Source organism: Salvelinus sp. IW2-2015, unplaced genomic scaffold, assembly GCF_002910315.2.
Source record: "Salvelinus sp. IW2-2015 unplaced genomic scaffold, ASM291031v2 Un_scaffold631, whole genome shotgun sequence".
Taxonomy (NCBI): Eukaryota; Metazoa; Chordata; class Actinopteri; order Salmoniformes; family Salmonidae; genus Salvelinus; species Salvelinus sp. IW2-2015.
In genome coordinates this window covers 87,220-110,377 of record NW_019942586.1, presented here as the reverse complement: position 1 = coordinate 110,377, position 23,158 = coordinate 87,220, and the positions used below count along the sequence as shown (strand labels likewise).

General features: G+C 44.8%; 1 protein-coding gene across 8 annotated transcripts; it reads left to right on the top strand.

Moving 5' to 3' along the window:
* Positions 1 to 3,475: 3,475 nt before the first annotated feature.
* On the top strand, positions 3,476 to 23,003 carry usp47 (ubiquitin specific peptidase 47). Of its 8 annotated transcripts, none has more exons than XM_024135821.2 (30): positions 3,596 to 3,736; positions 6,893 to 6,952; positions 8,232 to 8,426; positions 9,049 to 9,162; positions 9,308 to 9,461; positions 11,741 to 11,837; positions 11,943 to 12,088; positions 12,294 to 12,373; positions 12,672 to 12,689; positions 14,583 to 14,732; positions 14,981 to 15,076; positions 15,231 to 15,383; positions 15,631 to 15,807; positions 15,960 to 16,091; positions 16,259 to 16,335; positions 16,772 to 16,827; positions 17,032 to 17,144; positions 17,265 to 17,372; positions 17,611 to 17,818; positions 17,925 to 18,040; positions 18,200 to 18,319; positions 18,461 to 19,262; positions 20,176 to 20,351; positions 20,470 to 20,550; positions 20,762 to 20,877; positions 21,403 to 21,521; positions 21,833 to 21,963; positions 22,280 to 22,327; positions 22,447 to 22,577; positions 22,738 to 23,003. In XM_024135821.2, exons 1-30 carry the CDS (start codon positions 3,692 to 3,694, stop codon positions 22,910 to 22,912), a joined length of 4,194 nt encoding a protein of 1,397 aa, XP_023991589.1. In that variant the 5' UTR covers positions 3,596 to 3,691; the 3' UTR covers positions 22,913 to 23,003. The 8 variants fall into 8 exon arrangements, with proteins under 8 accessions (XP_023991593.1, XP_023991595.1, XP_023991594.1 ...); XM_024135822.2 differs by having other exon boundaries at positions 12,669 to 12,689; positions 15,631 to 15,789; XM_024135820.2 differs by having other exon boundaries at positions 12,669 to 12,689.
* The last annotated feature ends 155 nt before the right edge of the window (positions 23,004 to 23,158 follow it).

Below are 23,158 nucleotides of genomic sequence, written 5' to 3'. Positions count from 1 at the left end.
TTCCAGTGTGAGTCTCTCTTTCACCTTCACTGAGTTGTCTGTGTTATACTGCTAATCAAAATGTCCAATTTGCTTTAATTTAGGAGTTGGTGAATTTGTAGAGAATTTGAAATTCTAGGTAAACAATGAACAATTCCCTTCTGTACTCCCACTTGCAATAATGATTTTTAATGTGTTCATTGTTTAATAGTTATTTTAAAATAACGAGTAGATAGGGCACACTGCTAGGCCTACCAAAATATGCCACTTGATGATTGGTACAGGACTAGACCTTACAGTAGATTCTATTCTAATCTGTGATATTGGCCATAACAGACAGACAGCCAGACATAAGTTACACCCATACATACATCCATACATAGGCCTACATACATACAGGTAACTGCCAAAATAAAGGAAACACCTAACATAAAGTGTCTTAATAGGGTGTTAGGCAACCACGAGTCAGGACAGCTTCAATGCACCTTGGAATAGATTCCACAAGTATCTGGAAGTCTATTGGGGGGATGCAACACCACTCTTCCACAGGAAATTCCATAATTTGGTGTTTTGTTGATGGTGGTGGAAAATGCTGTCTCAGGCGCCACTCCAGAATCTCCCATAAGTGTTCAATTGGGTTGAGATCTGGTGATTGAGACAACCCTGGAATATGGTTTCCATCGTTTTAATGCTCATCAAACCATTCAGTGACCACTTGTGCCCGGTGGATGGGGCATTGTCATCCTATGGGGGCTTAGCCATGGCAGCCAAAATAATGAGCTGCCCAGCATTTTTATACAATACCCTAAGCATGATGGGGTGTTAATTGCTTAATTAACTCAGGAACCACATTAGTGTGGAAGCACCTGCTTTCAATATACTTTGTATCCCTCATTTACTCAAGTTCTTCCTTTATTTTTGGCAGTTACCTGTACATACATGCAGTGGTGGATTTAGGTACTGTATAGGCTACATGGGCAGCACCAGGCACCCGCACCCAAAAAATTGGAATGGTGATATTTGCGTGATCAGTTTTCTATCGCTCATTTGCACGTCACGTCATTGATACATGTCACCGTGTGGGACTGTGGGTCAATTAACCTTGTCGGAGTGGGCGCCCTGATTCTAGTTTGTGAGCTAGGTAGGCTACTGCCTGGGAAGGTCTCCTACTCAGAAGTACGAGATGGGGAGGGGTGCGGGGGTAGGTTGACCTCAGGTCTCCCCACTTGAAGCCTGACGTAGGGGGAGCGGGGGAATCTATCAAATAGCGCAACTCTAACTCTATACAGTAAAATCAGTCAGGGGGGCTGAAGGGGGCCCAGGCCCAGGGAGCCATACAAGCTAGAACAGCCACTGCATACATTCCCTACAATCAATACAGAAAGTACATAGGGGAACACAAGTATATATAAATAATATATCAAGGACAATTGGGCGAGGGGGCACAATATCACATTACACAAGGACCTTAAGGGGCATACATACACTTATAATTCTAACAGCTTTTTTGTTAGTAGAGTATTTAATTGTCTTAAAATATAGTTGAAAAAAAATTGTAAGGTAAGAAAATGTAGTGTTTTGTTTGTAAATGTACATTTGTGAATATGAAATTTGGCCAAAAGAATAATGAAATGAATTACATCAAATTGTTTCAACTTATTTCTATCATAGGTAAAGAATCCAAGCAGTACATCTCTCCACAATAGTGTAAAATCTTCATTATAATCTACTGATGTTTTGCCAGTTTCCTTACATAAATACAATGCCAAAAAAGATGCAACACCGTTTCTGGGTGGTCATTACAAAAGGTACGATTTAAGTTGATGTTTTTCTTAAACTTCTTCATATAGTGGTTGGCAGGATAATATTTATGAATAATTTAAAGGAAACTTCCTTAATTTAGTTAACAAGTAGTTATGTGTGTGGCAACATCCACACTTTTTCCCAACAGATATGATCAATTATACCGTTCCAAACCGTTCTATAAGGTATAGATAGATACAACATCCTGCTGAAACAAGGTTCGTATCGCTCGGTTGTTGAATGGACCAAAAGAGAAATATATTTTTCCTACTGATGAGTCAACAGGGTTAATGGAAGGTAGGTTCTGAGGGTCAGGTCTTGACACGTACCTGAATAATAAAGCAACACCTGAGGGAATGGCATCTAAAACATTGCAAAATCTTTAGGTGTTACAGGGATCTTGTAAAATGATAAAAATTCCTTATAACTAAGTAAAAAACCCTCTGCATTTACAAGTTGGCTCACCAATAGGATATTATTTCTGAACCAATATTCTAAAAACAAATAAGTATGTTTATACAATATATCCCGATTATTCCATATACACTGCTCAAAAAAATAAAGGGAACACTTAAACAACACAATGTAACTCCAAGTCAATCACACTTCTGTGAAATCAAACTGTCCACTTAGGAAGCAACACTGATTGACAATACATTTCACATGCTGTTGTGCAAATGGAATAGACAAAAGGTGGAAATTATAGGCAATTAGCAAGACACCCCGAATAAAGGAGTGATTCTGCAGGTGGTGACCACAGACCACTTCTCAGTTCCTATGCTTCCTGTCTGATGTTTTGGTCATTTTTGAATGCTGGCGGTGCTCTCACTCTAGTGGTAGCATGAGACGGAGTCTACAACCCACACAAGTGGCTCAGGTAGTGCAGCTCATCCAGGATGGCACATCAATGCGAGCTGAGGCAAGAAGGTTTGCTGTGTCTGTCAGCGTAGTGTCCAGAGCATGGAGGCGCTACCAGGAGACAGGCCAGTACATCAGGAGACGTGGAGGAGGCCGTAGGAGGGCAACAACCCAGCAGCAGGACCGCTACCTCCGCCTTTGAGCAGGAGGAGCACTGCCAGAGCCCTGCAAAATGACCTCCAGCAGGCCACAAATGTGCATGTGTCAGCATATGGTCTCACAAGGGCTCTGAGGATCTCATCTCGGTACCTAATGGCAGTCAGGCTACCTCTGGCGAGCACATGGAGGGCTGTGCGGCCCCACAAAGAAATGCCACCGCCGCACCGGTCATGCTGGAGGATGTAGAACGTTCTCCACGGCGTCTCCAGACTCTGTCACGTCTGTCACATGTGCTCATGTGCTCAGTGTGAACCTGCTTTCATCTGTGAAGAGCACAGGGCGCCAGTGGCGAATTTGCCAATCTTGGTGTTCTCTGGCAAATGCCAAACGTCCTGCACGGTGTTGGGCTGTAAGCACAACCCCCACCTGTGGACGTCGGGCCCTCATACCACCCTCATGGAGTCTGTTTCTGACCGTTTGAAAAATTATGCTTATAAATTAAAGACCATGACAAGAAAACCTGCGGATGAAAAGCACAGCGTTTCACTGGAACTTTGTCAATATTATAATTGTAAACATGCTCTACAGACTTGATCTACGTACTTAGATTATCAGTGACATCAGAGATGTTTAAGGATGTGACGATGATACCTTCTCTGAAATCTCGCGAAACTGAAGGCTGTCCATTTCCTCCCCATTGATAGCTGTTTGTTTGTGCTTAGGTGGTGTAACAGAAACTATCCAATATCATTTTCATACAAGTTTTTATTAGTTTCAGTTTAGTTGTACAGACCCTCGGGTTGAAAAAACACAAATTATGTTTTTTTCACCGTCGTAAAGTTTTCCCGTTGACATCGAGCTCGGGTAGATGCCTGTATAAATTGTCGCACAAATGGAAATGGTGCCCAGCGAAGAGAATCAGCTCGTACTCAAAGAGGTGAGATTACCATAGCCAGTTCCAGAACGGGTTCTGGCAACAACGGGCCCTTGGCAATCATCCCTGTGACAGTAAATGATACAAACAACTTTTTAGTTAGTACAGAAAAGCAGTTGGTGGCATTGTCTATTGACGCGTAAAACCGCAATGACAGAGTTGGCTAACTAACGTTAGCTTTCATCTAGCTAGTTAGAAAAGACTGCTAGCATGCTAACCTTAGCTAGCTACTGTAGCTTTAAGCCCGACTGTTTCGCTCAAAACGGCGTATTAACGTTTAACTAGGAAGCTATGGTGGACAAGAGGTAGCCAGCTAGCTACATGGAAAATAAAACAATTGTAGAGTAATAATTGCTAGTTTTTTTGGTTTGTTTGCTAGCTTGCTAATAATGTCGTTAGACATGGCTTTGAACTGATGCTAAAGATAAATTGTAGTTGGCTAGCTTGTCAAAGCAAAGGCAAACTAGCCAGCTGGACGGTGTCGTTGTCGATGACAAGCTAGTTTCAGATCGGGTAAACAAGAAAGTCCTTGTTGCAGGTTACGTTAGCTAGCCAGCTGGCTATCTATTTTTCTAAGCATCAGTCTCGCATGACATTTTAGTTTCATAGCTAACGTTAACTATTTGATATATCGTGTACACAAAATGTGCTATTAGTTAGCTGTGATAATGTTAGATGCTCAGTGGAATTTAACTAACTAGCAAGTAATGGTCCAATACCCTCATTCGCTTAATATAATTAGGGCTAACTGTTAACAATCTAAACGTTTTTATGACACTGTCAGTACCTCTTATTAACATTTCATAGGGTTGTTTTTGTGTACACAATTTCCACACGAAGATTTATTGTAGCTAATCCGGCCACAGTCTTGCCTGAGTTTGCTGAAGTATAGTGCCAAGGGCTGTAGACAGTGAACTGCCTGCTTTCATTGCAATCAGAAATAATTACATTGTCTTTTGACATATTGTGTTAATCGCTTTCCAAGCTTTGGTAAATGGTACTAGAATGACAATTTAAATCATATATTAATTTAGAAATGTGTATCTAGCTAAGAAAGAATATAATGGCAGATCAAGGATAAAGACAAGGAGTGCTGAGCCTCTGTTTAGGCTGGTATTAGGGCTGAGACTGGAATGTTGGCCTCAGTAGGATAATACTTCTCCTTAAAATGGAATTGACTAGTTTTAATCTGCTCTGGACAGCCTCTCTCAATAATCAAGTGTTCCCAGTGCTGAAGGCCCAAGCAGTTGTGCTGCTATGCTCAGCGAAGCCTTGATCAGTCCTCTCTCCATCCCCCTAATCACGCAGCTGAAACCATTATTTCAGCTCTATGCAGGGCTCACTGCTCTCCACGGCCAAACTCTGATGACAATCTCCAACCCTACACACATCGCTGCCTGGGCCCCTGTCACTCTGCATTTGAGCATGGCTAGGCCTCATATTTCAGTGGATGTCTTGTGTAAAATAATGGAGAATCGTCTTTGTTATCCATTAACCAAGCAAGAGAATGATTATTTCATTTTCATCTCAATTTGAAATGGAACAGGTTAGGCGACTTGAAACAGAGCTTTTTTGACAGCAACAACACTCAGTTTAAAGATCTTGTTATTGTCCAACCAATGAAGGCAATAGTCATTATTTGAAGCAGTAGCTTCACAACATATCCACTCCTGCCTACTGTTGAGTCATCCAGAGGGAACTGGTTGGTTTAAACTTTGTAGAGCCACCTGCTAGCTGCTGTTAAAGCGCTTGACAGAAGTCGTGTGCAGTGGGATGAGTCAGCGGGGTGGAGAGTGTTTTCGGCCTCTGAGGTTAGACTTAGTCCTCAATCTGGCATTGAGCATAGGCACACCTGCTGTTGTATTGTTATAAAATTGTTCCTGTTGTCTCAAGTAAAACAAGGTCTGCAAGTCAAATATGTAGTTCTCTAAGTTGTGTAGGCTAGCTTCAAACACTCGTATAATGTCCTCTGTGCTGGTGGTGGCATTTGCCCTTGCCTGTTGCGTGAGCAGACTTTCCTAGGAGGTAACAGGACTAATACTGTGTAAGGGCTATTGTATTTACGTGTTTGAGATTTTATAAAAATGTTAGTTTCAGACCTTTCAACTATACTAGGGACATTTTTATCTTCTTTCCAGGAAATTGTCTACAGTTTGTCAGATGTGCAAATGCATGTTAATGCAATGTAATTCCCATGGCAACTCATGTTAGTCCTAAATGTTCTTTTGAAAACCAAATCCCCAAGCAGGTTAACAAGCCCACTCTTGCTTTCCCTTTATGCAATGTTCACAGTTCCCGAGAAACAACATGCATAGAAAAGTTTCAGTATCTGTTTCAGGAAGAGTCATTAGACCTCAGGTGCTACTGTGAAACCAGGAAGTAAAGAGACACTTTTTCCCCCTCCCAGACTGTCTTCTTGATTGAAGAAAAAATTTGATCTTACAGACTGGAGTGACATGAAAATGAGACTGAAAATTACCAGCTGAAGTTCTGCTGAAATTCAGGGTTTTCTGCCAGCCAGCGACTATAGACCAGGTTGTTCTCACCCTCTGAAGGCTCATCAATAGAGTTAGTGTTGCTGTAGGCCTACTGATGCTGGGTGTTCGCTTGCTGTTATTTGCCCTATTGGAAGGAAAATGTTTTTCGGTGTCACCTGACTGGATCAATAATGACTTAACAGAAATCCAGACTAATAACTCTGGTTTTAGTTAAGTAATAATTCCTCTGTTTGTCATTTAGCCTAGATTCTCGTATCTGTTCTGTGTAGTGCGATTGTCTGTGCTCTATAGCACCTACGGCTGCATGTCAGCACCTTGMGACATTATCTGTGATAAAAATACCCCTAATCTGATGATTCACTCATGTGTTGACATCTGCGGCTTGTTTGTAGCATCGGCCGGGACATAGTTTGCCAAGATCACCAGCTTTACATAGAACAAGTAACTGTCTGTTTGATTTTAATAATACCTACAGTATTACTTGTGGTGTTTAGAAGTGAATTGAAAGCGTGCCATTCCCAGTTAGTTCGTCTGAGCCGGTGTGCTTGTGGATACATAGAGAAACTCTAGCATGTTGCGTAACTGTTTCCCTTCTCGGTAACAGCTGTTTGCACTGTTTTAATCTTTGTGTTTTTCACCCCTCCTTCCCATGTGTCATTAGGGTATGTTTTGGAGTTGCAGGCAGAGTATTTTCGTTGAGATGAAGAAGAGGTTTTCTCAGGTAGTTCCTCCTAGCGGAGTGGATAGTCTGTGGCTGTGTGCAGTTTACTGTGTGGGGTTTGCTGATGACTGCATGGAGCATCAGGTTATTGCTGTCCTGAATGTTTGGCCAACCTACCACCAGCTGGTTACTGTGCCTCAACCTTAACAAAATAGAAACTTTTAGAATAGAGGGCTGATTGATTGAGGGCCAGTTTTGTTAACCCAAATGGCGGTAACACCAGCCCAACATGACACACATGTAGGTTAAATACACAGAACATAGGAATTTTTGTTTGGGGGATGACTCATTTGAATTCTTTAGGAAAATACAAAAGGTTCTTCRATTAGGGAAACATTTGACAAATGCTAACACACCACACTCATGGACTATATTTAATTGTCCACAATTAAAGGTCACAATAAGCACTGGCCATGTAATGGTGCTGATAGACCTTTTAAGCTTGTGTTATTGCGTGAGCCTCATTGGAACAGTTGTTTTGGGCACACTTAGTCACGGAAACACCACTATGTCCGGGACAGGTTTCTCTTGTGTCATTCCTGGAAGGCCTGCTTTGGGGAAAATAGTCTTATACACTGTAGTGGACATTGTAATCATAACGAATGTTGGCTTCACTAGATTTGCTGAATAACTAGCCCATCATTTCATAAATAACATGGACAAAGCCAGACTGAATAGAAACAATGAGGTTGTGATGGTGTGAGGCTCTCACTGGTAAACCAGACTAGCCCTATAGATTCMATGTATGCATGAGGCTCAAATCTTGATCTATCATTGCATGTTATGGTTTTTGGTCAATTTAATAATGTACTGTCATCCCGTCCCTTGAGTTACTTAACCAGATTAACCAGATATTTTCAGTTTCCTTACTGATGAGACATTCCTTATGGAGGAATTTTTGGCACTGTATGATAGTTTGGAAGCATGGCTCTGTTCCAGTCTCTGTAATGTGCCTCCCTCTAGGTTTGGGCAACTATTTTAATCTGCATCTTCCAAGAACGTAATGCAACGTAAGGTCCACACTGTAGGTCATATAATAGAAATCCTGCATTGCACCATCCGCCTGCTCTAGTTTCTTGTCTGGTGTTCGTTCGCCTGTTATGATGACATTCACGTGCGAGTATGAGAATGCCCTACCCACTGACTGCAGTCAAATCTCTCGGCTCCCTGAATGCATGCAAATAACCTGCTGATAACGTTTTAATATTTTGTCATGAAGTAGARCACTGAATGAAGGTGTGTGCGCTCTGCACTCARGGTGTTTGTATGTATCCTACAGATAGAGGATGCGGCGGAGGAGCCCAGAGTGCTGTGCATAGTCCAGGACACTACCAATGCTAAGACGGTCAACGAGAGGCTCACCCTCAACTTGCCAGCCTCCACCACCCTCCCCAAACTCTTCGAGGATGTGGCCCACAAGGCGGGCTATGTGAACGGCACCTTTGACCTGGCATGGCGCAAGACAGGGGACATGGTGCGTCTGTGTCCTAAGACAACCTTATGATCCCAGGTCCCTTTATTGGATCCTGGTGGGGGGGTTATATACTTGTGTACACGTTCAAACTCCTCCAAAACGTCCGTTGTTTGCTCCTCCTCCACACATGGCTATACTGTCTACTGTACGTCAGCTGCTCAACTGAGCCGCACTTTGAAATAGTGCCGTTTGGATCCTCCCCATAGTGTGTAAATAGCTTTATGTACGCCAGTCTCTTTCTTTCCTGTCCCTGAAGTAATCTGAGGCTGGAGTTCTCACAAGAGTAGGTCAGTGGATTAAGCTCTTTCCACTGCTGGCTACCCCCCCCCCCCCCCCCCCCCCCCCTACAGCCAACATCACATGACAAAACACTGCGGTTCATAGCATGCTCCACAAACTGGTCCTAAAAGCTCATCTTTTGAATGATCATGGGGAGGATTCTCCTTATGAATTCAATGGGAACCTCTGATTGACAGGTTGATTAGGTTGTATTGTGGGGAACTACTGAACTTTTTCAATCTCAAATCCTAGTTTTATTTTGTTTGCGTCTGCTATTTTCTCATGTTCAGACCTGCCTGGCCAAACTGAAGGGTGTTTTTTCTCTTTTTCTGTTCTCCCCCAGGGGTCGCTGGACCCCAGCAGTGAGATGTCCCTCACTGAGTCCGGGTTCGAGCCCGGGAAGAGGAACTTCCTCCAACTCACAGACAAGGACGGAGAACAGCCTCTGATTGCATCGGTGAGTGAGTGGGAAGATGAGAGTTAATGGTTAATATGAATACCAGCATGCCTAGAGCATTCCCCTGGAGGAGGGATTGACATGCAGTTMATTCTTGGTAGACTAGTGGTAGCTATGAGCTGAAGCTTAATTCTCCTTTGTGTAGGATGAGTCGGGGACAGCGAGCAGCAGTGGTCTGGATGACAGCTCCCAGGAGCGCTTCATCGGCCCGCTGCCCAGAGACGGCACGGTGGGCTGCAGCAGCGACTACAGCAGCCCCAGCTACTCCTACTCCTCCATCCTCAACAAGTCTGACACAGGTACACCCTTTCTGTCAACAGCATAGACTTGACCTCACTTCCTGTTACGTAACCCCCCTGACAGCTCACTTCATGAAGCAGATGCTAAGCTACAGGACTGTTTTGCTAGCACAGACTGGAATATGTTCTGGTATTCTTCCGCTGGCATTGAGGAGTACACCACGTCTGGCTGGCTTCATCAACTGGCTTCATCAATAAGTGCATTGATGTCATCCACACAGTGACTACGTACATACCCCAACCAGAAGCCCTGGATTACAGGCTGCATCTGCACTGAGCTTAAGGGTAGAGCTGCTGCTTTCAAGGAGTGAGACTATAACCCGGAAGCTCCCGCTATGCCCTTCGATGAACCATCAAACAGGCAAAGCGTCAAAACAGGACTAGGATTGAATCGTACTACACCGGCTCTGACACTCGTCGGCTGTGGCAGGGCTTGCAAACTATTACAGACTACAAAGGAAAGCACAGCCGCAAGCTGCCCAGTGACACAAGCCTACCAGACGAGCTAAATTACTTCTATGCTCGCTTCGAGGCAAGTAACACTGAAACATGCATGAGAGCATCAGCTGTTCCGGACGACTGTAATCATGCTGTCCGTAGCTGATGTAAGACCTTCAAACAGGTCAACATTCACAAGGCCGCAGGGCCAGACGGATTAACAGCACATGTACTCTGAGCATGCGCTGACCAACTGGCAAGTGTCTTCACTGACATTTTCAACCTGTCCCTGACTGAGTCTGTAATACCAACAYGTTTCAAGAAAACCACCATAGTCCCTGTGCCCAAGAACACTAAGGTAACCTGCCTAAATGACTACCGACCCATAGCGCTCACATCTGTAGCCATGAAGTTCTTTGGAGGCTGGTCATGGCTCACATCAACACCATTATCCCAGAAACCCTAGGCCCACTTCAATTTGCGTACCGCCCCAACAGATCCACAGATGATGCAATCTCTATTGCACTCCACACTGCTCTTTCCCACCTGGACAAAAGGAACACCTATGTGAGAATGCTGTTCATTGACTACAGCTCAGCGTTCAACACCATAGTGCCCTCAAAGCTCATCACTAAGCTAAGGACCCTGGAACTAAACACCTCCCCCTGCAACTGGATCCTGGACTTCCTGACAGGCCGCCCCCAGGTGGTAAGGGTAGGTAACAACATATCCACCACGCTGATCCTCAACACGGGGGCCCCTCCTGTACTCTTGTTCACTCATGACTGCACGGTCAAGCACGACTCCAACACCATCAAGTTTGCCGACGACACAACAGTGATAGGCCTGATCACCGACAACGATGAGACAGCCTATAGGGAGGAGGCCAGACCTGGCCGTGTGGTGCCAGGACAACCTCTCCCTCAACGTGATCAAGACAAAGGACATGATTGAGGACTAAAGGACAAGGAGGACCGAGTACGCCCCCATTCTCATCGATGGGGCTGTAGTGRAGCAGGTTGAGAGCTTCAAGTTCCTTGGCGTCCACATCACCAACAAACTATCATGGTCCAAACACACCAAGATACTTGTGAAGAGGGCACGACAAAGCCTATTCCCCCTCAGGAGACTGAAAAGATTTGGCATGGGTCCTCAGATCCTCAAAAGGTTCTACAGCTGCACCATCGAGAGCATCCTGACTGGTTGCATCACTGCCTGGTATGGCAACTGCTCGGCCTCCAACCGCAAGGCACTAGAGTAGTGCGTACATCCCAGTAAATCAGTGGGGCCAAGCTTCCTCCCATCCACGACCTCTATACCAGGCTGTGTCAGAGGAAGGCCCTAAAAATTCAAAGACTCCAGCCACCCTAGTCATAGACTGTTCTCTCTGCTACCACACGGCAAGCGGTACCGGCGTGCCAAGTCTATTTTCAAAAGACTACTTAACAGCTTCTACCCCCAAGCCATAAGACTCCTGAACAGCTAATCAAATGGCTACCCGGACTATTTGCATTTCCCCCCCCTTACGCTGTTGCTACTCTCGGTTTATTATCTATGCGTAGTTACTTTAACTTTACCTACATGTTCATATTACCTCGACTAACCGTTGCCCCCGCACATTGACTCTGTACCGGTACCCCCTGTATATAGCTTCGCTATTGTTATTTTACTGCTGCTCTTTAATTATTTGTTACTTAGATTTTTTACTTAACACTTCTTTTTTCTTAACTGCATTGTTTGTTAAAGGTTTGTAAGTAAGCATTTCACTAAGGTCTACACCTGTTGTATTTGGCGCATGTGACAAATTACTTTTGATTTCATGTCTTTCTCCCCCTCTGCAGGATATGTGGGTTTGGTTAACCAGGCCATGACCTGCTATTTGAACAGCCTTCTACAAACACTGTTTATGACCCCAGAGTTCAGAAATGCACTGTACAAGTAAGTACCTGTTCTCGTGAAGCTCTTTGTATTGTTCTAAACAACGGTATTTAATGAAGAGCTTTGTCCTAAAACTATTTTCTACTTGTCCACTGTTCCCTCCAGCTGGGAGTTTGAGGAGTCGGAAGAAGACCCGGTTACCAGCATCCCTTACCAGCTACAGAGGCTGTTTTTGCTGCTGCAGACCAGTAAGAAGAGGGCCATCGAGACCACCGACGTGACCCGCAGCTTTGGCTGGGACAGCAGYGAAGGTGGGCTGTCACACTGCTACATCTAGGCAGCCTCCCCGTAACCAGGAGGAGCCTAGGCTTAACCGCTTCTGATGTTTTGATAAAGGAACTGGAAGAGTGTGGGTGAAGGGGTACTTTGTTTGTTTTGTCACACAGTTCACTGTCTTAACTGGTCTGTGTGTTTATCTATGTCTCTTCTGTTGTGTCTGCGTATCTGTGTTTTCAGCCTGGCAGCAGCATGAYGTCCAGGAGCTGTGTAGGGTCATGTTTGATGCCTTGGAGCAGAAATGGAAGCAGACAGAGCAGGTATGAAAGAAAAGTGAACCCTGTTACTTGTCTGAAAACACTAATCCAGGGAGCCAATGAGGGGCCTTCCCCAGGCCCAGAACAAAGGGCCTTCTGTGGGAAGGTGAGAAAGAGCCAGTAAGGCTGAGGRTTAGCGTTTTCTGATCTCAGGAGTTTGGTATGAACCGTAAACACTTAATTCACTGTGGATAGAAGCACTAGGCTCCTGCATTTAGCTGTATTTGTAAAGAATGCTCTGCATTATCAGTGGTTAATCAAAGTCMCATTTTGATTTTTGCTATRTTTGTGTCCCCAGCAGCAGTTTTCTCCACTTACGGTACTTATTTGAACTTCTATTATTGTTTTCTTCAACTGTTTGTTTTTATTTGTCATTTAAAAAATTACATGCATACAAAAAATGTGAACGGGATTGCACAATAAAGTCAGATTTATTTCTGCTGTGGTCCCTATTTCTTTGGGTTGTTGACAAACACGGAGTGTACAAAACATTAWGAAYRCCTTCCTAATATTGAGTTGCACCCCCTTTTACCCTCAGAACAGCCTCAACTTGTCGGGGCTTGGTTTCTAAAGTGTCAAAATCGTTCCACAGGGATGCTGGCCCATGTTGACTCCAATGCTTCCCACAGTTGTGAAGTTGGCTGGATGTCCTTTGGGAGGTGGACCATTCTTATGAGAAACTGATTTGCAGTTCTTGCCACAAATCGGTGCGCCTGGCACCTACTATCATACCCCATTCAAAGGCACTTACGTTTGTCTTGCCTATTTGCCCTCTGAATGTCACACACAATCCATGTCTCAAGGCATAAAAATCCCTCTTACCTGTCTCCTCCCCTTCATCTACACTGATTCGAATGGATTTAACAAGTGACGTCAATAAGGGATCATCTTTCACCTGGTCAGGGAAAGATGTTCTTAATGTTTTGCACACTCAGGGTAGATTAGTTACATATTCCAGATATATACAGACATGAAAATGTTTGCTACTTTTCAATTGTTAGCTAGCTTTTTACATTCTATTTAAATGAGGTTATTGTTGGTATGGCTTTAAGTTGCTATGGTAGTTTGTTTTACTCAACAGCACTGGAATAYAAAAAAGGGTTCTTACCAGATATACTCTAAAATTTTAAATGGTGAAAGTCTCTGGCGCAGGTATTATGCTGGTGGGCATCTCTAAATAAACATAGTTGGATAGGTATGTGAGGGCTGAGTCAGTGATAATCCTGTGGACCTTACCAGATCACTTCAATTAATAACATTTATTTTTACACAGCCACCCTAGCTGCTTAAAACGCTGGACCTCCAGATAAGTTCGAGGGCCGGGGGAGTTAAAATACAATTCTTTCAAGCTTGTTTTAGCTGGTCTGTGGCTTATTCTTTAGAATCAAAAGTTTTTAAATCCTAAATTGTTTAGATGTTTGTGGCTGCTGGTGAACCATGATGAGCACACATAATCAGTGACACTGAACTAGCTTACCTGCCAAACTCTTCAGGGTGTCAATATCAAGCCATTTAGAGGTCTGAGCTAGGAATTATATATATATATTTTTTTTTGTTAAACATAATCTCACAGGTCAGGTACCTATCAAATTAACACCCAAGGTGATGTTTTTGGTCTAACCTCTGAGTTGCCCACTTTGACACTGAAACCAGGGGACCTTGCAAGCGTTACTCTGGAACCAAATAAGCCATTTGGAAATATTGGATAACTCCGCTCTAAGGATCTCTTCTACTGAGGCTTTGTTCTTTTGGGACACCAATTGAGCAGAGTCATCCGCATACAAAAACTATTTACAAGAGCAGGCTGATTTTCATATTATTAATGTACAGTAGGAAGAGCAGTGGACCAAGGACACTCCCCTGCGGGACTCCACAGCTAATCTCCTTTTGCATTAGACAGTTTTCCATTAACATCCAACACTTGGACCAATTGGTCTCTACCTGTTAAATAGGGTCTTACCCAGTTAATGAGCCTGCTGTTGCAATCACATATTAAGTGAAATGTGTTGACTTTTTGAGAGGAGCCGAGTCATTGTCTTTGGGGAGTGTTAGAGTTTAGGGAGTTTACATTATTATTAAGCTGGCATAGAGTTGTGTGAGTAGTAGGTTCAGTGTGAGCAGTGAAGAGCGTATTTCAGAATTCTGAGAGATACATGTGTGTGAGTGTTGTGACTGCTTGGGCCTGACTCCCTCGTGTTGTGTTCCCCCTCAGGCTGACCTGATTAACCAGCTGTACCAGGGGAAGCTGAAGGACTATGTGCGCTGTCTGGAGTGTGGCTATGAGAGCTGGAGGATTGACACCTACCTGGACATCCCACTGGTCATCAGACCATTTGGGGCCAGCCAGGCTTATGGCAGCGTGGTGTGTGTCTCTCTGCCTCCATCTCTTGTCTCTGCCCTTCTTGATGACTATAGCAGTATTAATCCAAGTGTGTGAAGAGATCAAAGCTATGATGGTCATTTATGTATTCACCGCGCAGACACTGAAGTCCAGACCCTGCTGTATGCTCCTGCATTTTCCTAAGACTGTTAATAGTAAGACAGTGTAATGTGACGTAGATGTGGTCAGAGTTGTTACTGATACAGTGCCTTTGTGACTCACTGAAACAGGAGGAGGCTCTGCAGGCCTTCGTCCAGCCAGAGACTCTGGACGGGGCCAACCAGTACTTCTGTGAGCGCTGCAAGAAAAAATGTGATGCCCGTAAGGTGAGTATACAGACTAGTGATCTTGTTGATGTTAAGACCACACTTCCCTTTGGGTCATGGGAGAACTGATGGGGGGGGGTATTGAGTGAAGGTGGTCACTGGTCTGCCCAGGCAATTTGTGTTCTGACCCATGCCCTTTGCCCTCCCTCCACAGGGGCTGAGATTTCTTCACTTTCCCTACCTGCTGACTCTGCAGCTGAAGCGTTTTGACTTTGACTACACCACTATGCACCGCATCAAACTCAACGACCGCATGTCCTTCCCTGAGGAGCTGGACATGGGTCCCTTCATTGACGTGGAGGACGAGGTGAGACACACCAGCCCAGTGTGGCCTCCTATGTGTTTTATACTCTAGATAGAATGAGGCACGGGGTGGGGTGGAATAGTGCCAGCCTTTCAGGTCCACTCAAATTAGATTTTCGATTATGTTTCATGTATTAGTAATTTCCATGAAGTCATCATTAATTCATGAGTGTTACTGATACCTGAACTCTGTCTGCTTTCTCTCTCTTTCCATCCTGCTCTTTGTTTTTGATCAATGCCTGCTCTCATAGAAATCTCCTCAAACGGAGAGCTGCACTGACAGCGGGGCAGAGAATGAAGGCAGTTGCCACAGCGACCAGATGAGCAACGACTTCTCGGCGGACGACGGTGTGGATGAGGGCATCTGCCTGGACAGTGCCAGCAGTACTGAGAGGGTCCTGAAGCCAAAGGTACCCAGCCTCAACACTGTATGTAATACCACACAAACCGTCCTTACACTCTAGCACCCGTACTCCCTGTGTCTTATAGCCCATCCTGGTCTGTTTGCATGTAGTGCAATCTGCTGTCATTAGATTTAATTGTTAGCCAATTGTCTCTCCTGCCCCTGTCTCGTCTACAGAGTTCATTGACCTTTGAGCTGTTCTCGGTCATGGTGCATTCGGGCAGCGCTGCAGGTGGCCACTATTATGCCTGCATTAAGTCCTTCAGCGATGGCCAGTGGTACAGTTTCAACGACCAGCACGTCAGCAAGGTTATCAGTCTTACAATAACTTATGTTTACTATGCATGTAATACTAGACAAAACAACTCAACACAGGTTGCATCAACATAACTCCTGTCATTGTAACTGACAGTTGTCAGAAACACAACGGTGGTGGTCCAGTGTGTTGATGTGTGTGTGTGTGTGTCCTTATATAGATCACCCAGGAAGACATCAGGAAAACATATGGAGGGTCCTCGGGGAGCAGAGGCTATTACTCCAGTGCCTTTGCCAGGTCAGTGGAGCTCCTGTCTCTGTCAATCTCTGGATTGATCTGAAATCAATATGTCCCTGAACACATCTCACTCCCATGCCTGGCTCTCCCATCTCACAATCTCATTGTATGTACCTACTAATGCATGCCTACATGGCCAGAACATTACCAGCATCTGTTCACTTYCCACTCCACACACCGCAACGTTCAATACCAGAGGAAGCTTTAATGGGGATGAACCGGGGCTTTTTTACTTAGTCCTACATTTTATTGAAGTCTCCCTGGGAGAAAAACTAGAGGGTGGTTATTCAGGCTAGGACAAAGCCCTGTTGATAACTGAGCTTTTACGTAATGCACTGTTCTTTCATGTGTTTGGAAAGGAAGATGGAACTCTATTTGGCTACTCATTTTCCTTTTCTCCATTTGCATTTAATAAGATGTTTTTCTGTTCCAACAGCTCTACGAATGCGTATATGCTGATTTATAGGTTGAAAGACCCCTCAAGGAATGCAAGTAAGGGAAACATATTGAACCAAGTCTAGTTCCATAATCAAGTTTGCTTTTAAATGTCTAAAATGACTGTTCATCTGTATAAAGTTGAATATGTGGGTATAACAATCCTAGTAGGTTTTGCTCTCCTAGTCTCTCTCAATGACTTGGACCCCCAGTTAGTTATGGTGATCTCTTGACTGATGGGCCGTGTTGTTACCACTGCAGAGTATCTGGATTGTGATGACTTCCCTGAGCACATAAAGCATCTGGTCCAGAGGGAGAAGGAGTCTGAGGAGCAGGAGAAAAGACAGAGGGAGATCGAGCGTAATACCTGCAAGGTACATCCTCCTCCTGTGGACTTTCCCATGGTCAACGGTGTCGGTCATTTGACTGAATGTTGTTCTGTTGTTTTTCACAGGGGTTGTATTGTTGTTAATTGCTCTGTATTTCTCTGTCAGATCAAGCTGTTCTGCATGCATCCGGTGAAGATGATGGCTATGATGGAGAACAAGCTGGAAGTGCACAAGGACAAGACGCTCAGAGAGGCAACAGAGATGGCCTACAAGGTACGTCAGAGTGGAAGCTAAACGGGGAGGAAAGCATTGAAAGCTAATCTCACTCAGCAGCTGCAGTTCATACCAGCCAGCGGTCGGTGTCAGAATAGAGAGTGGTCCTAGGATAGACATAGTTGTAAGAATAAAAGGGGGGTTACAATGGCCAAGAAGCTTCAAAACATTACCTTATGCGTCTATTAGCAATTGGACGTGTTTGTGTGTGTCTTTGGCCAATCATTCTGCCCCATAGCTCATGGAACTGGATGGGGTGGTCCCGCTGGACTGCTGTCGCCTGGTCAAGTACGATGAGTTCCATGAGTACCTGGAGCGCTCGTACGAGGGCGAGGAGGACACCCCCATGGGGCTGCTGCTGGGCGGGGTCAAGTCCTCCTACATGTTTGACCTGCTGCTGGAGACCCGCAGACCAGAGCAAGTCTTCCAGCCATACAAACCCGGAGGTCAGTAAAACACATTCAATAATTTAAATATAATACTAAAACTAGCAACTCTTTTAGCCTTTTTGGAAATGAGTTGTGTGTGACTGGTTGGTGTGTGTCTCTGTAGAGGTGATGGTGAAGGTTCACGTGGTGGATCTGAAGACTGACACTGTTGCCCCTCCCGTCAGCATCAGGGCCTACCTAAACCAGTCAATCACTGAGTTCAAGCAGCTCATTGCACAGGTAAGTTCAGACACTCTTCTTTAATTCTTCCTTTCTATCTAATACAGTCTAATCCAACCTGATACAGTCCACACTTGTAAGACCATGAAATCTGCCAGTATTTGTTTTGGGATCTGTGGTGAAGTATCTCTCCACTGTGTGTGTATTGTTTGTTGAAAGGCCACAGAGCTCTCAGCTGAAACCATGCGTGTCGTCCTGGAGCGCTGCTATAATGACCTTCGGCTTCTCTACGTGCCCAACAAGACACTGAAAGCAGAGGGTTTCTTCAGGAGCAACAAGGTCACACACTACTTTATTATTGTCCTTTCCAGCTTGTGTCTGCTGTGTTAAATTATGTTTACAGATACACAACATTTTCAGCAGTGCTTTGATCGCAGATGTAACACAAACCTAATTTGTCCATTATCTGGTTTCTCTTAGGTTTTTGTGGAAAGCTCTGAATCCCCAGATCACCAGGTCACTTTCACTGATTCCCTCTTGTGGAAACTGCTGGATCGCCATGGGAACACAATCCGCCTGTTTGTCTCGCTCCCTGTGCAATCCCCCGGCACCAACAGAACTATTTGCCAAAAAGTGGGCGGCGACCCTGAGGAGTGCTCTGAGGGGTCAAAGGTCAACAKGAATTCTGTAGAGCCCATCCTGGAGGAGAGCACAGAGAAGCTGAAGAACCTGTCCCTCCAGCAGCAGCAGGGCTCCAGCACCAGTGACAGCCAGAAGAGCTCAGACACCAGCGACTTCGAGCACATCGAGTCCCCCTCACCCTCTCAGGAACCAGACTCCTCCTCCGTATCCGCTGTCGTTGCAGTCGACAACCGAGAGCTGGAGAACCGGATCCGGGTGGCCAGCGGCGGGGGGGCCTACTCTGACCCGGAAACCCAGTTCCCTGGGGAGGAGCGCTCGGACTCTGAGGTGAACAACGATCGCAGCACGAGCTCAGTGGACAGTGACATCCTGAGCTCCAGCCACAGCAGTGACACGCTGTGCAACGCTGACAGCGGCCCCATCCAGCTGGCCAATGGCCTGGACTCACACAGCATCACCAGCAGCCGCCGCTCCAAGGCCAACGAGGGCAAGAAGGAGACGTGGGACACAGCCGAGGAGGACAGTGGCACGGACAGCGAGTATGATGAGAATGGGAAGAGCAAGGCGGAATCCTATTACCTCTACTTCAGAGCAGAACCATATGCACAGGAGGACGGCTCTGGGGAAGGAGGCCAGAAATGTACGTCTTCTAAATCTGTTTACAAATGCAGGTCTTTGATTCTAATCTTGTTTAGTCTGTCCTAACTTTTTTTGATTGAATGTTTAGTTTGTGGGAACTGTAGAATAGTTTTTTTTGTACCTTTTTCTTTGGAATAAGTGTGGGTCGTTCATACTATGAATTTAATCACTTTTTTACAGCACCGTTTTGATTTGAACGAAACCTTCCATACATGTTTTCCCATGTTAGAAGTTGTCAGAAAGTGCTCAAAGATYACCAATTTTTCATACCCCACCATGAGACATCCATGCACACCCGCATGTGTCTATGTGTGTACACGTGTACTTGTGAGAAATGGGTAGAATGCTGTAGCAGGCCTCACTCTCCATTGGATTTGCTTATACTGTATAATAAGATTTGAAGGTGTTTAAGATCTGAGAGAGGGAGAAYGCTGTAAATATAGTACGATACAGAAACGGCTGTAGTTCACAAACAACAATACGTTTAATCATATATTTGGGCTTAGAACAGGTCAGATAACAATACTATATGCTTTTAAACTATTTCATTCTTAAATGTATTTCAAAATGCTGAAGTCATTTTAAAGTATSATAGAGAATAACAATACTAAAATGTCAATATGGCCTGTCTAGACACTTGTGCTAACTGTGTTGATACCAAATTTCATGCATTTACACAAAACAGAATTTGTGGCACATTTTTGATATCGTACTAAATATAGTACATGAATGTGAATGGGTTAATTTAAGATAAGCACTCATGTCAGTTATCTAAAAGAGCAACACCTCAAGGGTTAAGAAACACTGGTTTAGATGCTGTTAGAACAAAATCCACATAGTATTTAATATACTGTTATATGATAAGTTTGTTCCAACTAATTGAAACATATGTTTTGGTGCTGTTTACCTGTCAGGTGTACTGGTCCACGTGGATAAGAGGATAACTCTGTCAGCGTTCAAACAGAACCTGGAGCCTTTCGTGGGGGTCACCTCTACCCAGTTCAAGGTGTTCCGCGTCTACGCCAACAACCAGGAGTTTGAGAGTGTACGGCTCAACGAGACCCTCTCCTCCTTCTCTGACGACAACAAGGTCTGTAGCGTCTCACTATCTGCCCCTTTCAAAACATGACTTTCTTCAAAAGATAATGTTTTTTTTTTTTTTTTTTCAAACAATCTTATCCATGACGCTCCTCTTGGTCTTCTTACAGATAACCATTCGATTAGGCAGAGCACTGAAGAAGGGCGAGTATCGGGTGAAAGTGTACCAGCTACTAGTGAATGATGCAGAGGTAAGGACCGGGATGAGCTGATGTTTCTTCACACACACAAGTGATTGTTATTCGGTGTTGTGCAATTTCCTCACTTAAAAGCAGTCTGTAGGTGTGTCACTGATGGATTTGTCACCAGGGTGTATTATGTGACAGTTGTATATGTCATTGTGTTTCATGCTTAAGTGTGTGTGTGTGTGTGTGTGTGTGTGTGTGTCTCTCTCCTCCCCAGCCCTGTAAGTTCCTCGTAGACACAGTGTTTGCTAAGGGCATGACTGTGAAACAGTCCAAAGAGGAGCTAATGCCTCAGCTGAAAGACCAATGCAAGCTGGACCTCAACATCGACAAGTGGGTTCCACCTTACACACTTAAAAACATGTACAGTCAAGTAACTYTAATCTGCATATCTAAAATGATCTATGTACACAATCCAATGCACACGAATGTATGGGCACACATGCAACCATACATCAAATATTATACACTTGAATCCTTTACCTACATATTTTCTTCTGAAAACATTTGTTGACTGTAAAAGGTACCACAGGTGTCTTCGTGGTGATACAATCAGAATGTCAGTCTTTAGTCATTTAGAAGACGCTCTTAACCCTAGTTGCTCTAGATAAGTGCTCAAAGGCACATCGACAGATTTTTCACCTCGTCCGCTCGGGGATTCAAACCAGCGGCCTTTCGGATACTGGCCAAACGCTCTTAACCGCTAGGCTACCTGCTGCAGATCCTCTCACTTCAAAGTATTATGGGTGCCTTTGTTCTACTATGGATGGGTACTGCGAGTGACCTTTTAAAGCACTGACTCACAGCTGATGCTTATTGCTAGAAGTGTTGTTGAATCCCAATTGTGTGTGGGGTCAGGTTCCGTCTCAGGAAGAAGACGTGGAAGAACCCAGGGACAGTGTTTCTGGACTACCACGTCTACGAGGAGGACATCAACATCTCCAGTAACTGGGAGGTCTTTCTGGAGGTTCTAGATGGTAATACTGGTTTGCTATTGTTTCGACTACTCTCTTCAGAACAATTGTAAATCGCCTCATGGTCATCATAGCCTGAAAAGAGACAAACTTACTCTAAAATATATTACTGCTTTATATCAAACGCCTATATTAGGTCACGTAAAAATGGCTTTAGAGGAAGCTTTGACAATTACTTCTGTAAAAGGAAAAGCCCTGTAGAACTGAATTGTCTCATCTGAATGAGTATCACTTGTGAAAGAGAGGCAGACCGAGGCAGTGGGTGTGTGTGCTCGCTCAGCCATCCCCAACCCTCTTCTCCTGCCCCTTTCCAGGACCGGAGAAGATGAAGTCCATGTCCCAGCTGGCTGTGCTGACCCGCCGCTGGACCCCCGCCCAGATGAAGCTGGAGCCCTTCCGGGAAGTGGTTCTGGAGAGCAGCAGTGTGGAGGAACTCAAGGAAAAGGTGTGTGTGTATTCACGTCCTGAATGTGGTGCCAGGCCTTGTACACTGGTGCACATGTCTGAGGCCACAGACACGCTGGATTGCAAGGCAGCACTGTGGGATGGTCTTACCCACTAAGTGCACGCTCCCAGCAACATCACTGGGTCTGATGCACCACTTGGGAGTAGTGAGATGCACTGTAACTTTTCACATCACAGTATATATAACATCAGCCTCCTAGACTTTGAGATGCATAATTAGATGTTGCAAGATAAATTATAGGGCATGCTAAATGGATATTAAAAGTTAATTTGTGACATCAATTCTCTCTCTCCAGCTCAGTGAAATAAGTGGTGTTCCTCTTGAAAACCTGGAGTTTGCCAAAGTAGGTGAACTGTTTTTGATGCTGTTAGGATTTATTTTTAATCTTGCGTTGATTCACTCCACTTAATTTCCTGAAATGTTTCCCAATTTACTGACTGGCGTCCTGATTGTCTCCTGCAGGGGCGCGGAACATTTCCTTGTGATATCTCGGTATTGGAGATCCATCAGGATCTGGACTGGAACCCTAAAGTGTCCACTCTGAATGTGTGGCCTCTGTACATCTGTGATGATGGTGCTGTGGTCTTCTACAGGTAAACCCATCATACTCTGCCATACTGGAACAGGGCCCTTTGCCATTTCAAATGAGTAGCTGTTGTGTAATGACAATGGGATGTTCAGGAAAATTGYAGATATTTGGTTTAATATAGGTATATTCTCCAGAAAGGCTCACAGCTTGTGCTCTGGTTTCAGGGACAGCACAGAGGAGCCTATGGAACAGTCTGAAGATGAACGCAATGAGCTGATGAAGAGGGAGAGCAGCCGCCTGCTGAAGACTGGCCACCGGGTCAGTTACTCACCTCGTAAGGAGAAGGCCCTTAAGATCTACCTGGATGGGGGCCCGGTCAAAGACCCGGGGCAGGACTGAGGCCCTTCTGAGGCCCGTCCCAGTTAGCTGGTTGGCCTGCCTGCCGCAGTGTAGCTTGGCCCGGCCAGGGGACCCTGTCTGGCGTGGGGCCCCACGTTGACTCRACGACGTCACCAGAKCAGTGYGKCTCACACSMYCTCTYKYSYYCYCMYMTSWGMKCTMKRGGRRARAGAGTGGCTCAGAAATCATATTGTGCACTATAGTTTATTGTACTGTGAAGTTTAAAGGGAAGTGCAAAAGCTATTC